At 37.5% G+C, this 14655-nt stretch overlaps 1 protein-coding gene across 1 annotated transcript in view; it reads right to left on the reverse strand.

The window, feature by feature from the left end:
• Positions 1-5894: 5894 nt before the first annotated feature.
• The window catches only part of LOC149206063 (uncharacterized), a 75949-nt gene continuing 67188 nt past the window's right edge, over positions 5895-14655 (reverse strand). The window contains exon 3 of the mRNA XM_089395274.1: positions 5895-6502. Coding sequence (XP_089251400.1) covers positions 6257-6502 — 246 coding nt within the window. The 3' untranslated portion in view covers positions 5895-6256. The remainder of the gene's footprint in view (positions 6503-14655) is intronic.

A 14655-nucleotide genomic window follows, 5' to 3' on the forward strand; every position in this document is an offset into this window, starting at 1 on the left:
AACTTGTTAAATAACTTAACAAATATATTAGAAGTTCATGATAAATCAACATACCAAACAACTCTAGAAGCTACTCATTCACATGAGAAACATAAAATAATCGTTTTCATATATGCAATGCACAATATTTGGACATCAAAATTACACATCATATTACAATGTAATGAAGATATTTGGTACATGCCATCAACTCATCACAAGTTGGTACAACATTTCCTATCCAATTTTCACAAAGTAAGACATTACAACTACATCCAAACCTTAGATAAGGCATTTATCATTAATCACAAACATAAACTAAAAATCACAACCTAGAGAGGCATCACATAAATTTATTTCTAGCCACTCCAAAGTTTCAACAACAACCTAGCATCAACACCAACAAGTCCACCCTTGATCTCCCACTTGGCCCTACATTTTCACCTGCAAATGTGCATCCACACCACTATGCATGCACCATCATGAAGTATTTGCAGTTTTCCTTTCCCAATAGTCACAATTGGTATGCATATCTATCACCTTGAACTCTTTTTCCATTCGTATCTATGCATTGCATTCGTAACTATGGTGGACAAATCTATCCTTTTACAAAGTGAAGCCCATTATTTATAGCCTTCTTGAGTAACAATACCATGGGTGGATGCCACTTCCCATTCATATCATCAAATGCAAACATACATTTTCACTGTCCATTTTTCAAGTAAAGTTGAATGTACAACCATTTCATCTCGAGGGTAATCTTTCTCTTTGTCTCTTTCCTTCATACAATCGGATCTTCTAAAGACTCTCCTACTGGGAAAGAGAGGTACCCCTATCTTGCACTTTTCTCCCCAAAGGCCCCTGCCTCAGATCACTCCATAGGTCATGAACAAGGTTGGTTTTCAAAGGTTTCATGGCTTCTCCAATTGATGACCATCACCCAAAGCACCTTCTCCCCTTCAATTACTCCATAGATGTGATGGTCCATCTCTTTCTACCTAGATAGATAGTGAACCGAGACATCAAACAAGACATATATAGATTATATACTCAGGTCACCTAGACCTCACCCTCATCAAGCCTATGCTTGAAGATATCTTTCTACTTGTACTTTTTGGAGTTACAATATGGTATCATTGTCAACCTCCCATACATGTATAGGCATTGGATGCATTCACTCAAATTCCCTCGAGGACAACTCCAAGTCAATCTCATCGACTCCAAGTGGACACTAATCACCACATCCCACGTTCTAATAAGGTCTTGTAGATGTGCCACCTACAAGAGCAAGAGATAGATACACCTCATTTTTTTATGCCTTGTATGTTATAAGATTAAAGGACATTACTATTGCCTCTATAGGGACTCAGGCGACTCCCTCTCCACTTTCTTTCGATATCAGGATCAGAGGTGTCTAGCTCTTTTCATTAAGGATATTTTCAGTCACAAATCCCAGTTCTTGAATATTGTCCAACCTCTTACCGCACCCTTCCCCACCACCTTGGGCAAACCAAGAGGATCAACTCAAACTTTCATGTCCTTCTATTAAATCATAGCAACAAAGCAACAAGTTAAGTTCTAGAGTACTTCAAATCATAGTGGTGATACCTCGAGTCTCCTCTCAGCCTCCCCTCTTAGGAGATCAACTAATATGTTTGAGACCAATTTGAAGGTGCAAAACCATACATCCAATCACACATCCTCATAGTGACAAAGGGTTCAACTCCAAACGGATCCAGACTAAGGCACCTACCTCTAATTTGATTGCCTTCTGACCCTAGCAAAGCAATTAAAGATCTATTTAGAGTTTCTTTCATTCAACCTCATATGGTAGATGAACTAAGCTTCCTTACTTCTACATCCCCCCATGGTCATATAGTTGGATCCCCCGTTGGTACTCAAAGACTTTGATAGGGAGCCAGTGCAACACCCCTCACCCCCCTTGCCACCTATCATCATATCTAGGAGAAGTTGACCTCATTGGCTTTATCTCCAAATATTTTTCTCTCCTTCTTGACTCGTATCAATTTGTTCAACTCCTACCTTGGACACTGTCACTTTGTATCACCATAAATATGAGATAATATTATACACTTTATTTTTGGCCTTAGCTAGACTTGGTGCTTAGCATTGTCAAATATTTTCCTAGATTGTACTTTCAATTTTCCTATCCCTCTCTTCATCTCATTATTCAGGAGTTGCTTTTGCACTCCCACATTGTATTCACCCTTTGGTCCCATTTGACCTACTTTTGTGATCTTTTGTTGGGCATCAATTAAATTATCTTGTCTTGTCAATCCAAAAAGTTGCTTCAGTGCTAATGTCTTGAGATGCAAAGACCCCAACCCCTCAAGCTTATAAAGATACTTTTGGTCAACCAAAATGGAAAGAAGCAATAAAGAATAATATTATTATTGTTGGAAAACAATATTTGGGATTTAGTCCCTCTCCCCCAAGGTATAAAAATTGTGAGATGCAAGTGGGTTCACAAAGTCAAATTCGTTGTGAATGGAAGTGTGAATAAACATACTACTCATTTTAGATACCAAAAGTTCCTCTCAAGTTGAAGACGTCAACTACAAAAAACATTTATGAATTAGCTAAGATGGAATATATTCACCTTGTTTTTCACTTGCTACTTCAAAGCATTGGATGCACTTTAGATGGATGTCGAGAGTGTCTTTTGCGTGGAAATTTGCAAGAAGTAATCTATGGAGAAACCTCACACATTTGTTCAAGGTGACTCTAATTTTGTTTTTGCCTTCACGACTCCTTTTAAAGACACAAACAAGCACCACAAGCTTGTTATGAAAAGATAAATCAATTTCTTCTTGATTGAGGCCTTTCTAGGTGTCACTCTAGCCCTAATGATTTCACCAATCCATGAATGGTGAGCTCTTTAGTCTTATGTCATTCTTGTGTTATATGATGATAAGCGCATCCTCAATGGAAATGATACCCACTAGATCAACCATGTGAGGTCATGTCTTGAGGGTCAATTTCAAAACAGAGTTAGGATCTTTGCATTGTTTTTGTTATCTTTAACTTCAGCAAATGAAGCATGTTTCTCTTTCTTAGCCTAACCATGCACATGGAAGATTGGAAGCCAGCTACAACCCCTTTTTCAATCTAGAGTTGAAACATTGTAATAAGAGTTTCATATCAAAGGTGGACCGCACTTGGTATTGGCCATGATTTCTAGTGTTGTATACTTCAATCATACTTAAAGAGACCTTTATTTTGTTGTTGGTCTACTTTCTTCGTTTATGCAAGTTTCACACAAGAGCCGCTAGAAAACAACAAAGAAAGTACTTCAACATATCCAAGTGTACCTCTTTCTATTGATGTTCTTTTGGGGGTTCTACTTCTATGATGGGTTTCACATATCCTTATGCATGGGTTTCAAAAATGTACTACAAGCTATAGCTATAATTTTGATTCTTGTCCTATTACTTGGTCTTCCACGTTACATGATACCATTTCTCTTTCTTCTTTGGATACAAAGAAAGATGCAATGCATGCATGATAAGAATTTTGACTTCAACATATACTCCTTGACTTTTGCATTTGCAAGGACATCCCACTACTTTATGTCGCACCAATCTAAGTGCTATTCAAAATGTTAAGAACCAAGAACCTTAGGACCCACATGCATTTTATCTAACAAAGGATTCAAGTGTCATATCATTGATTTGACATACCATCATATAGAATATCAAGTTCCAGATATCTTCATGAAGCCCTTGGTCAAAGACCAAATTTCTCTATATTTGGCTTATGTTAGGAGTGATGGAAGTTATTATTGAGGAGGTAAAGTCTCTAATGCCTCCCTCCACCGGCTTATGTGATTTTGTACATCCTCTCCAATATAGTTTTTAAATGTGTTATAATATTAGGCATTAAGAGAATGATCATGAGCAACTTGCTCTTAAATCAACATTCACAATTTTGTCTAGTACATGAGTAATTCTATCTTGCACGTGAGTGATCTAATTAATGATCATTCTCAATAATAACAACACTCGATCCTTTTCATTGTCTTTCTTGTGAACCTGTCATTGTGTTATATTGAAAACATTGAAGTTTTTCTTTTGTTAAGTTTTTACATTTGAGGTTTTCTCAACTAAAAATTTTATGTCTTGATCTTGTCCGCCCCTGCGAATTGATGCTTTACGTGTTCAATGTTGTGATTATAACATTCTCATTCTCTAACCGATTTTGTAGTGAACTATTATTCGCTAGAACTTTATCAGTATACTCATCCATCTTAATATGTCCATACCAATCTTTTTATTATTTTATATAGAGTAAAATATTCTTGGACGTCCTCACCAATCTTAAAGGGAAGCTTTATGGTACATTTGCATGGATTCGACAAAATATTTTGTAATCAAAAATCACACTAATGTCACAGAGTAGCATGCAACACCCGTGTAGTTGATACCATGAGCATACCCACAAAGTTTTCGTAATCCTTTGACGGATTTCAAATTTAATTTTAAAAATGTTCAAATTGGCTTTCAACTAAAAAAATTATTTATCTTCCTCGTTCCATCTAAGGTGTACCCATATTTCTTTAATCAACGGAAATGTATAGGAATGTGTAGGATGGGAACTCGTATTGATACTAAACACTAGATATGGTCAAGGTAACAAAAGCGGCCGGAAAGAATTTAAAAAAGACATCGCATATTATCAAAGGTTATGATGGTGAACAACTTTGCAATCATCACCAACTTGACATATATGAATATTATATATATTATAAATGGTTGAGATCAGGAAACTTTGTAAACTCACTGTATTTTTCGATAAGCTCAAATAATACCCAGGAATTTATACTTGCGAACGAGTCCACACCAAAAACCAAAAATCAAGGTCATAGGAGAGGTACTCGATTTCCATTACCTTCGGCATGTACTTCATTACGGGAAATGGACATGTAAGATCAGGTCCACCATTTGAAGAATTGTACTATATAATTAGATAAAAATTCCCAAACCCTGGTCATTCCCAGTTCTTTTCTTTCACCAAAAAATACTTCATGAAAATAAGAGAAACGCCATTTAAGAACTTCCTATGCTGCCTTGAACTTTCTGAAGTCTTCAATGGTAAAATGTTATCCTTTCTTGTCAAATACAGTGAAGGCATGACAAATCAAATTCGATGACTCTTTACACCACGCTTAATATCAGCTCTTATTTAAGAGGTAGTCTATATGTTAGCAGTCTTCAGATATTCGCTATTCATTTAGTTACAACTCATCTCGACAATATGTTTAATGTAACATCCCATGAAGGAATATTACAAGATGGCAATTTATCACATGATTCGATACAATGAAAACCAACTTTAGCTAAGTAAGCAACTTTTTCATATAGAATTCTGGTTTAGTCAAACTAAATCTATACAAATTCTGTGCTTCAATTTTCCTTCTTGAAGTACCTGCAATCTATTTCAAGGATTTATAGCCAAGCATCATAATTATTTAATTCCAAAATATTTCAAACCTAATCTAATTGATGAAATGAGTTAGTCTATAACAGCCCTCACAGATAAAAATTTCCTAGGATGATCAATTCAGTGAAGTGAAATTTGTCAAGGTAGGATCACGCCATATGATTTTAAGTGATATAACAGTAATAAGAAAAAGTATTGGGATACCAGTAATAAGAAAAAATATAACCATCCTTAGAACAAATATCTGACAATCAAGATTGTCCAGCAAGTTGATCCTGCAATGCAACCATATAATGATTCCAAATCTTGTAAAGCATATACTGCATTAAAACAAGACAACAAGAAGCAACACCTGACATGTGTTGAGCATTGAATGATGATTGAATATTGACTGAAATAAATTTTGATCACACAAGGTAAAACATGCCCCAAGAAATTATACAAAACAACCATGCTAATTAAAAACTTGTGACTTCTGAGCAATGCAGTTGAGCAATAGTGAAATGCCATCAATAAAAATACATCAAACAATGTCAAAAGAACTGACAAACAATAGGAAGTGCATCAACTAATAAACCTGCTCACTGTCAAAAATGTTCTGCCTTCCGGAGGCATTCAGATAAAGTTGATTGGCAAAATAGTAAGAAAAAAGAACTCCACAGAAAGATTTGCATAGGGATCAAGAAAATCAACTGTCAAACATATGAATTCCCTCCCTGGATAGAACCATAGGTAGAAACAAGTACAATGGAATCATCTCTGAAGCACTCCAACTACATCTGGAGATTTAGAAAATGAATTTTCCAGCTAAGCATCTTCATGTTTCAACCGTCACTTCATCCCTCTTCTCGTTGCAATTGAACCCCACATTAGAATCACAAGGAGAAACTTCTCCATTCTCATTACTACTAGACATCTTCTTCCTCTCAATAGTCAGATGAGGATCATTTGAATCAACTTCAGGTCTTTTTCTCTGTGGTATAACCTGAAATAGAGATTTCCTCCAGTCCTTGAACTCCAAAAATGTTATAAGAATCTCAAATACTTGATTCACAGTCAGAACCTGTAATTTTATAAACATACCAATCAAATATTTTCTTTTAGAAATAGCATATGCAAAGCAAAAGGCCACTAAACTTACACACTAAATGATCTCAATATAAACTTAAAAAATTACATCCATAAAAACAAAACTGACAAGCATGAAAATATGTAGAATATTATACAGGAAGAGAATAATGTCTCAAGGTATATGTTGCAGAGTATAGTAATGAATGGCCAAATGTGAAAACCATAAGCAAAAAACTCATAAAACAATTATCAAGTACAGAACTTGCATGCAGTTGCTCAGCATGTGATTTGAAAATCTTGAAATATTATTATACAGAATGAGATAACACAGCAAAGTGGAAGCATCGGTTATAATATCTAGGAAATTTCTAGCCAGAATAGCAGCATGGATGTTAGTACGAGGCATGATGTATCTTGATTTTAGTCAATCACAACATTAGAGCTGAAATCATTAGATAATTTCTAAATCTGAAGACTAAAATCAACATACATCATGCCTCATACTAAAGGAATAATAGTAAATACAAAGATGAGTGCTTCATCATTGAACGCTTTGCTAATGTGATAATGTAGGGTAGGTCGAACTACATATCCTAAAATGTGTCTACAACCTACATCCTCATCAACTGCATATTGCAACTCTAAATCATGAATACAAAACAGGGGAACCAAAAATGTTGGAAGTTGTAGTGAAGGCTGGACTAGTGGCATAACATCCTCAAGCAGGATGAGGTGAGTCATGGTATTACATGTCAAGTTTAGAATTTGATAAAAACTGGAGGTTGGAATGAACATACACAAGATCCTTAGCCTTTGTTGCTCCCAATTTGTTTTTCTTCATCAAAAGGATGACACCATATGTACTCCCATTCCTTTCAGTTGATGAGGAATTGGCTTCTTATTCATCTTCATTGTGGGTCGAACCTTCATTAGATAGCATTGGCACATTTATTAATGTTCTTTGATGATGCACTTTATATTGGAGCGTCCATGCATGCCACTTGTACTTGCTTATTATTTGGTCTTTTTCCCAGTTTTGGATGACAAGTGTGAAAGGGTACTTTTGGTGCTAGCTTATTAGCAAATATCGTTTGACAAAGTGACTGAATTGCTACCAGAACAACACTATTAGATGTAAAGTAGTTGTGGCATTTCCAAAAATTGCAAAAGAGGTCCAAAACAACCAAACAAGGGCAAATGAACTCTACATGGTTGGATTGAAAGGACAACTTTCACGCAAGGCCAAATGGTACTCACGAAGAAGGTAGAGGAGGATTTCCTCACCTCGTTTAGTAAAAGATTTTGGGGACCAAAAGCCTCCCTAAATGGGAAGCTATGAATCGAAAATGGATCAGTATATAACTTGTTGTCTATTTCGGTACTCTAGAGAAGAAAAATTGTAACTATTGGCTTGTAGGTCCATTTTAGGCGCAAGTTCCGCTTTTGTGTTTTGTGGTTTAGAAACTTCTTGAACCTGTTTGAGGTATCAATAAATGTTTTCTAGGGTCAAAACTTTGCAAATAAAGCTCAGAACCTATAAGCCATTATACGCATCGAGAGCTTTCCAACAATGCAAAGATCACCCCAACTAGAGTTTGCATGAGGAAATTATGCCTCCTAGAAGTTGACCTATCCGATTGACCACTGTGATACCAAGCGGATGAAATATCAACTTCTGTTACCCACACATGGATCTAGTAATGTGCGGACTTTCAAGAATATTCTAGAGTGTCCAAAACCCTAACCCTAGACAACCATCAAACCATGTTAAATATCGGGCCACTATGAAAGCAAGGGCTTCCATATTTTATTGTTTATTGTTCCAAAGTTGAGCAAAGCATATGGAAATAGGATATTGAAGCACAACAGAGGTAGTACATCATCTTATAGCAAATATATAAAGCATACTGTCCATTTCAACTCCATAGTGAGTGCACTTTCATTTTATTTGCATTTCATAACTAAGAAGAAAAGATCAAGGCATAAGTCTCACCTTTTAGTTGGGCTTCTCATGTAATGAGTTTTCCCAACATACAACTTCTGTCCATTGTGTGTACAATGTGTTATTTGCTTAGCTTCTTTCATTTCGGGTTCAATTTATTTCAATATTCTACGAGCTAAGATAGAAATAGTAAATATGAAATCTAATGTAAAACATTGCATAATAAGAGATTGCAAAATATTGTAAGATTTGTTGCGATGCACTATTCTAGTTGAATATCTGCAACAATTTACAAATCAAGAGAGAATCATCAATAACACCAAAAGCAACAACAATGAACATATCCTTAACATCTTTAATATGCACTCTATTTTGCCAAAACTCAACTTTCTTACCATCTCCTAAATGAATTGGTTGGTAAATTCAAAGAAATTTGAGGTACATAAATTACATCATAAAGTTTACCAGCATGCATACGAAGATTGCTAGATCCCAATAAATAAAGGAGAATTATCACCTACAAAATTTGATTCCCTAAAATCACATCTCCAATCGCAATGTGGAATATTATGTGCAATCAAGGAGGAACTTGTCAAAGAAAAGGCCACAGGTTAACCACTGGAGGAACTCGAGGAAGAACAATCAATTTTGATTTTATTTTCCTTGTAGCCTCAAGGGCTTTCATTTTCTTATGAACATTGTGCCTCGAGAAGACCAATCTTATGGTGATAAGAGCATTCGTTACCCGACTTCCTCTCTTTGTTTCTATAGCTTCGAAAGATGAAGATGAATTCAAAGGAGAAGTTTTTGCTTCCCACTTAGGACCCGAAAGTGAACCCTTATAACCCTTTGGAATGTGGCTTGTTTGAAGGACCCTTCTTTTGTTTAACCACAAATTCTTTTGGAGCCATTAGAACCTACTTCACCAATATGGCATAATTTATCGTGTTCTCTAATAAATTGCTCACCAAAAACATCAAATGTAGGCGCAACACATTTGTTTCCCAATGCAACTTGAGTATAATGGAATGTGGAGACAAAAACACAATAGGGGCAAACAATAATATAATTGGGCCCTCTAAGACTTCAAAGAAGAAAACACACCATTCAATCATCATCTTTTGTAATATCACATTCCTAGAGTTGGTTCTTAGTTGCTTTACCTTGGGAACCTATCCTAAAGCCACTAAAAATCTGTTGCATCAAGACAAATAAGCTAAATATTCAAGCCAATGAGCAAGTATAGTATTGGTTTTGTCAAAGAGATCTTTGGGGCATCACCAACCTATCGAGGATCATTCATATCTTGAATAAGAAACTTCAAATTTTCAAAAATAACCATATGAATGATTCCCCTTGCTTCATCATAAATTTTAGTCACTTGGACTTCACATCTTCATCTAACGGTTCAAGTTCATCACCACAAATAATTCTGAACAGCACCTTACACAATACCTGTTAATTTTATATAACAATGGTATGTTCTATGCTTAGCACAATTTACTTCAATGTTCCTTTATCAGCCCAATGACAATTCCAATTATATCCAATAGCAATCACATTAACCTAATCACATTGACAATAAATGCAAATAGAACATAAAAACATATACAGAAAACAAGCCAAGACAAGAGGACACCAGATTTGGCGGATGTCAAGGAAAAACCCCAATGTGGGGAAAACCCTTTGATCAAATCTTCTTATTATTATTCAATAGTTCAGCAGAGAGAGAGAGTACAAAAATCAAATTCACTTGCCCAATACACAGTGAAATCAGCCCTATCAAATTCTACAATCAACTGCAGTCAATTTCAACCCTAACCAGAAAGTCAACGCTGGTCAAAACAACAACAACACTTCACCAATGCAACTTGGTCCTCCTTAGTCAAACTCGGCCTGAAGAGGAGGTCAAATGCAGCCCAAAACAGCTCAGTCAAACTTGGTCAAAGGAGAGAGAAAAATTATTGTGATTTTCCGTGGTCAAAACAGAAGTCAACCTGAAGTCAATGTTGGTCAAACAGTCCCAAACACCTTAATTTTTGTGCCAATAAATACAGCCTCAAGAGATTGAAATTTTGCCCTTGAAAACGATGTCAAACTTGGTCAATAAACCCTTGGTCAATGTTGCCCTAAAACTCTGAAATTCGACCTGCAATTTGACCCAAAAATTCGTCCTTCCATCCACACGTGTGAGAGAGAGAGTTGATCTTCAAGTTGTACGAACCAATCAGATTTGGAGAGAGAAGAAATGATGAGTGAGTGATGTCCAAATGAGGAGAGAGGTCATTCCTATTTATACAATTCGATGAGGGTGAAAGGACACATCTATTGGGCTTCTTGAGCCTACATTAAGCTGAGGCCAACCTTAACAATTTGTGCATGAGAGAGAATAAATTCAAAATTCCACTTCTGCTTGACCGAATGAGATGATTTTTATATCAAATTTGGACCTCTCGAAAAGAGGAATCCAATGCAATAATCATCTCCATCATATGAGTTGTCCCAAGGTGGAATTTGGCCCTAGTTGCCAATTTTAACACTCCCTCTCAACTAGGGACAATTCCACCTGCCAATCCATTTGTCATCATCATGATATCCTGTCATCATGTACCATCGTTGTCATCACTGCTCTGCTGAACCATGAAGTAATAATGAAGAAGTGATCAAGAGTGAGTCACAAGACCTTACGACTCTCCACTGACAAAAGTCAATCCTTGATCCCAGATCAAGTTGTTGAACACCATGCATCATAGTCATAGGGAGTACAACCGTACACGATGCGTCCATTGGTAGTGCTATGGTCCCTAACAACTTTTCCCAACTCATTGGCCAGATGAGAGGTACTTCCCATGAGTCTCGGACTCCATGGGTAGGATGTGTGTTGGGGCATCGGCAGGAGAAGGTGAACCACTCATCCTATGCATATGTCAATCGTAGGGGAAGGTGAACCACTCACCCTACATACATGTGTCCGCAATCGTAGGGGAAGGTGAACCACTCACCCTGTATCTAACGCACCACTAGGAGAAGCTGAACCACTCACCCTGTATCTAACGCACCACTAGGGGAAAGTGAACCACTCACCCTATGGTCGCTCATAGCTCCAAGAAGTACCCAAAGCCCCCAGGAGCTCCCAGAGCTCAATGTCCAACTCATACGAGATCCTCATAGGAGGTTATTTCCACAACTCCAAGTCTCTCTCAGAAGTTTAAGAATTTGACCTTCCCCAAGGGCTTCATGAGAATGTTTGTGCCCTGCTCATCCATCTTGATGTGATGGAGCCTTATTGCTCCCCGTTGTACCATATCCCGGATAAAGTGGTACCTGATATCAATGTGCTTGGAGCAGTCGTGGAACACGAGATTCTCTGAAAGGCGAATCCCACTCTGGTTGTCGCAGAAGATCATGGTGGTATCCAACACGTGCTCAAATAGCTCACTGAAGAGCTTTCTCAACCAAATAGCTTCACAACAGGCCATACTCGTAGCAATGTATTCGACCTCGGTGGTGCTTAAAGCAACCGATTTTTGCTTCCTGCTCATCCAAGATATTGAAGCAGACCCCAAAGAGAAGCAACACCCAGACGTGCTCTTATGATCCACCACACTGCCAGCCCAGTCAGCATCTGTATATCCATGTAGCCTCAAATTCCCGACAATGTATCTCAGTCCATAGTGGATTGTGCCCCAGAGATATCTCAAGAGATTCTTAGCAGCAATCCAATGATTGTGATGAGGCTTTGTTGGAAAATCAGAAAGGCAATAAAGATTTTCTTGTTCTTGATAATTACTTGTGATGTTTCTTATTATTATGATTCTTTATATCTTCTTTCTTTTGTTCATCAAGCAATTACCAAAAGCAACAGCACATAAAACAATAGACACAAGATGTAGGCACATGCCAGGGCAAAACCCCCCTCGAGGGGAAAACCCAGTCAAGATAATTCTTCCTTTCAATAGTATTCTTTGAGACTCTTCACCCTAGACCAAGACAAGACCTTCCCTCCACACCAAGTTAGCCTCCCAAAATTTCGACCTCTTTCCAGCAACTTCGACTAGGGCAGCAGCTCACAGTAACTGGCAACTTCCGGCAACAACGAAACTTAGGAGACTTTGTTCTCCCAATACAGAACATGAAACAAAGAGAGAGAGGCACCAAAATTTTGATTTTTCCTTTCTCCTTAGACTTCCCCAAACTCACATTCACTTCGGCTTCCCAGCAACAGACTTCGCACCTTTTCCCAGCTACAAGAGAACTTCGCACTTCTACCCAGCAACAAGAGAGTTCGAACTTGATGAGAGAATGATGCTCCAAATGAATTCGATGTGCTTCCTTTTATAGGCTTCTTGTGGGGTCGAATGGGTCCTTAGGCCGACTTGATCTTCTCTTAGGCCGACATGGTGTGGAGGTTACATAATTCATATTTGACTCAATACTTAACCTTTTTACATGATTCAAAATCCCAAGAAGGGTCTCTTTAAATGTACAATAATTCTATAGACTCGGAATAAATCCTAGAAGTCTTCAATGGGGACTTAGACCTAAAACATGGTGACCCAAGCATGAAACCCAAGCTTTAATAATAATAATAGTTCTTTTCTTTATTCTTTTGACAAGTCCATTACAAGATGACTCAAGTACATTATTGAAGACCGAACACAGTTACATTTTCCATCACTCCCTCTTAACTAGGGAGGTATTCATAATGTACATATACAATGGAAGATCTCAAACTATACGAACTATGAAGAACTTTAGGCATTGCAATGCCATGGACTAGATTCCTGACCAGGGAAACCTATCCAAATAGTCACTCAACAGTTTATGCACCACGATGCCAAGGACTAGATTTCTGACCAGGGCAATATATCCAAACAGTCACTTAACAGTTTAGACACCGCAATGCCAAGGACTACATTCCTGACCAAGGCAATATATCCAAGCAGTCACTTAACAGTTTAGACACCGCAATGCCAAGGACTAGATTCCTGACCAAGGCAATCTATCCAGGTGGGACTAAGATGGACTCAAGCTTTCAGCCCCTCTAGGTACCATCAAGCTTACTTGCTAACCATCAACCCAAAAAATCCACATGTGTATCCAAAACAGAGCTCTATGACCAACACCACCTTTCCAACTTCTAGACATCAACACAATGTATCAGCCAGATGTCCTCCGAGGCAATGCTTCACTCACAAAGCCTCAACACCTCTTGATCCAGCAAATTGAGAATGACCAATCTCTCCCAATCAAACTGATTCGTAACCAGCATGCTATCAAATCCTTCAAGAGATTCACATGTACAAACACTACCCCAATCAATAATATACTTTCACATGTACATAACCAAATACAAACCTCCAGGGTCTTTCAGACAACAGATATTACTTCTCAACTTTCCATAGTAGGACTATCAACCTAATCTTTGATAGAAGATTCCTCAATCATACTTTATTCTTCCTACTTCATATGCAGCAACATATTCTTCAATCGTATCCTTATTTCCTTCTATCAGCAGCACCTCAAAATTCATTCTCCAATTTCTTTCTCCTACTCATGGTCCTCACCAAAACTTACGGTTGTTAGTCCTAGTCTAGTGCATGACACATAAAGCATAGAATCATATCTATCACTCCCTCTTAAACAGAGAGGATCTAATCATTCCTATAAAAGGAACATTCTCAACCATCCTCTTATCCTAGGGAGATTCCTTTTATTTGAACTCTCTCTTAACCTAGGGAGTTCTACTTCTTCTTTTCGTCATTGGAGAATCTTTTGTGGCTTCCAACCATTTCATCAGAGTTATTATCATCCTCATCATGCTTGTCATATCAAGCATCTTCACCAAGTTGAAGATTGTGTACCAGCAAAGCTTGCTTGTCACACCAAGCATCTTCACCAAATTGAAGATTGTGTACCAGCACAACTTGCTTGTCACATCGAGCATTGTCACCAAGTCGAAGATTGTGTACCTGCACAGATTAGATAGCAAGTACAACCAAATCTATAGAAGCATGAAGTTAGCCATATCAGAATCACGGAAGAATTTCATAGTTATACATATTAAATACCCAAACTCAATTTTAAACAAGAGACATATTCTTCAACATATTGCTAGGGACTTTGTTATACACCCTAGACTCCTTCATAACAACATTCATTCCATCTAGGGTTTCAATGTGTCTTCCAAAGGTATGACATAC

Source organism: Pinus tabuliformis, chromosome 1_2, assembly GCF_031772625.1.
Source record: "Pinus tabuliformis cultivar Carrire ecotype Pingquan chromosome 1_2, CPIR1, whole genome shotgun sequence".
NCBI classification, from domain to species: domain Eukaryota; kingdom Viridiplantae; phylum Streptophyta; class Pinopsida; order Pinales; family Pinaceae; genus Pinus; species Pinus tabuliformis.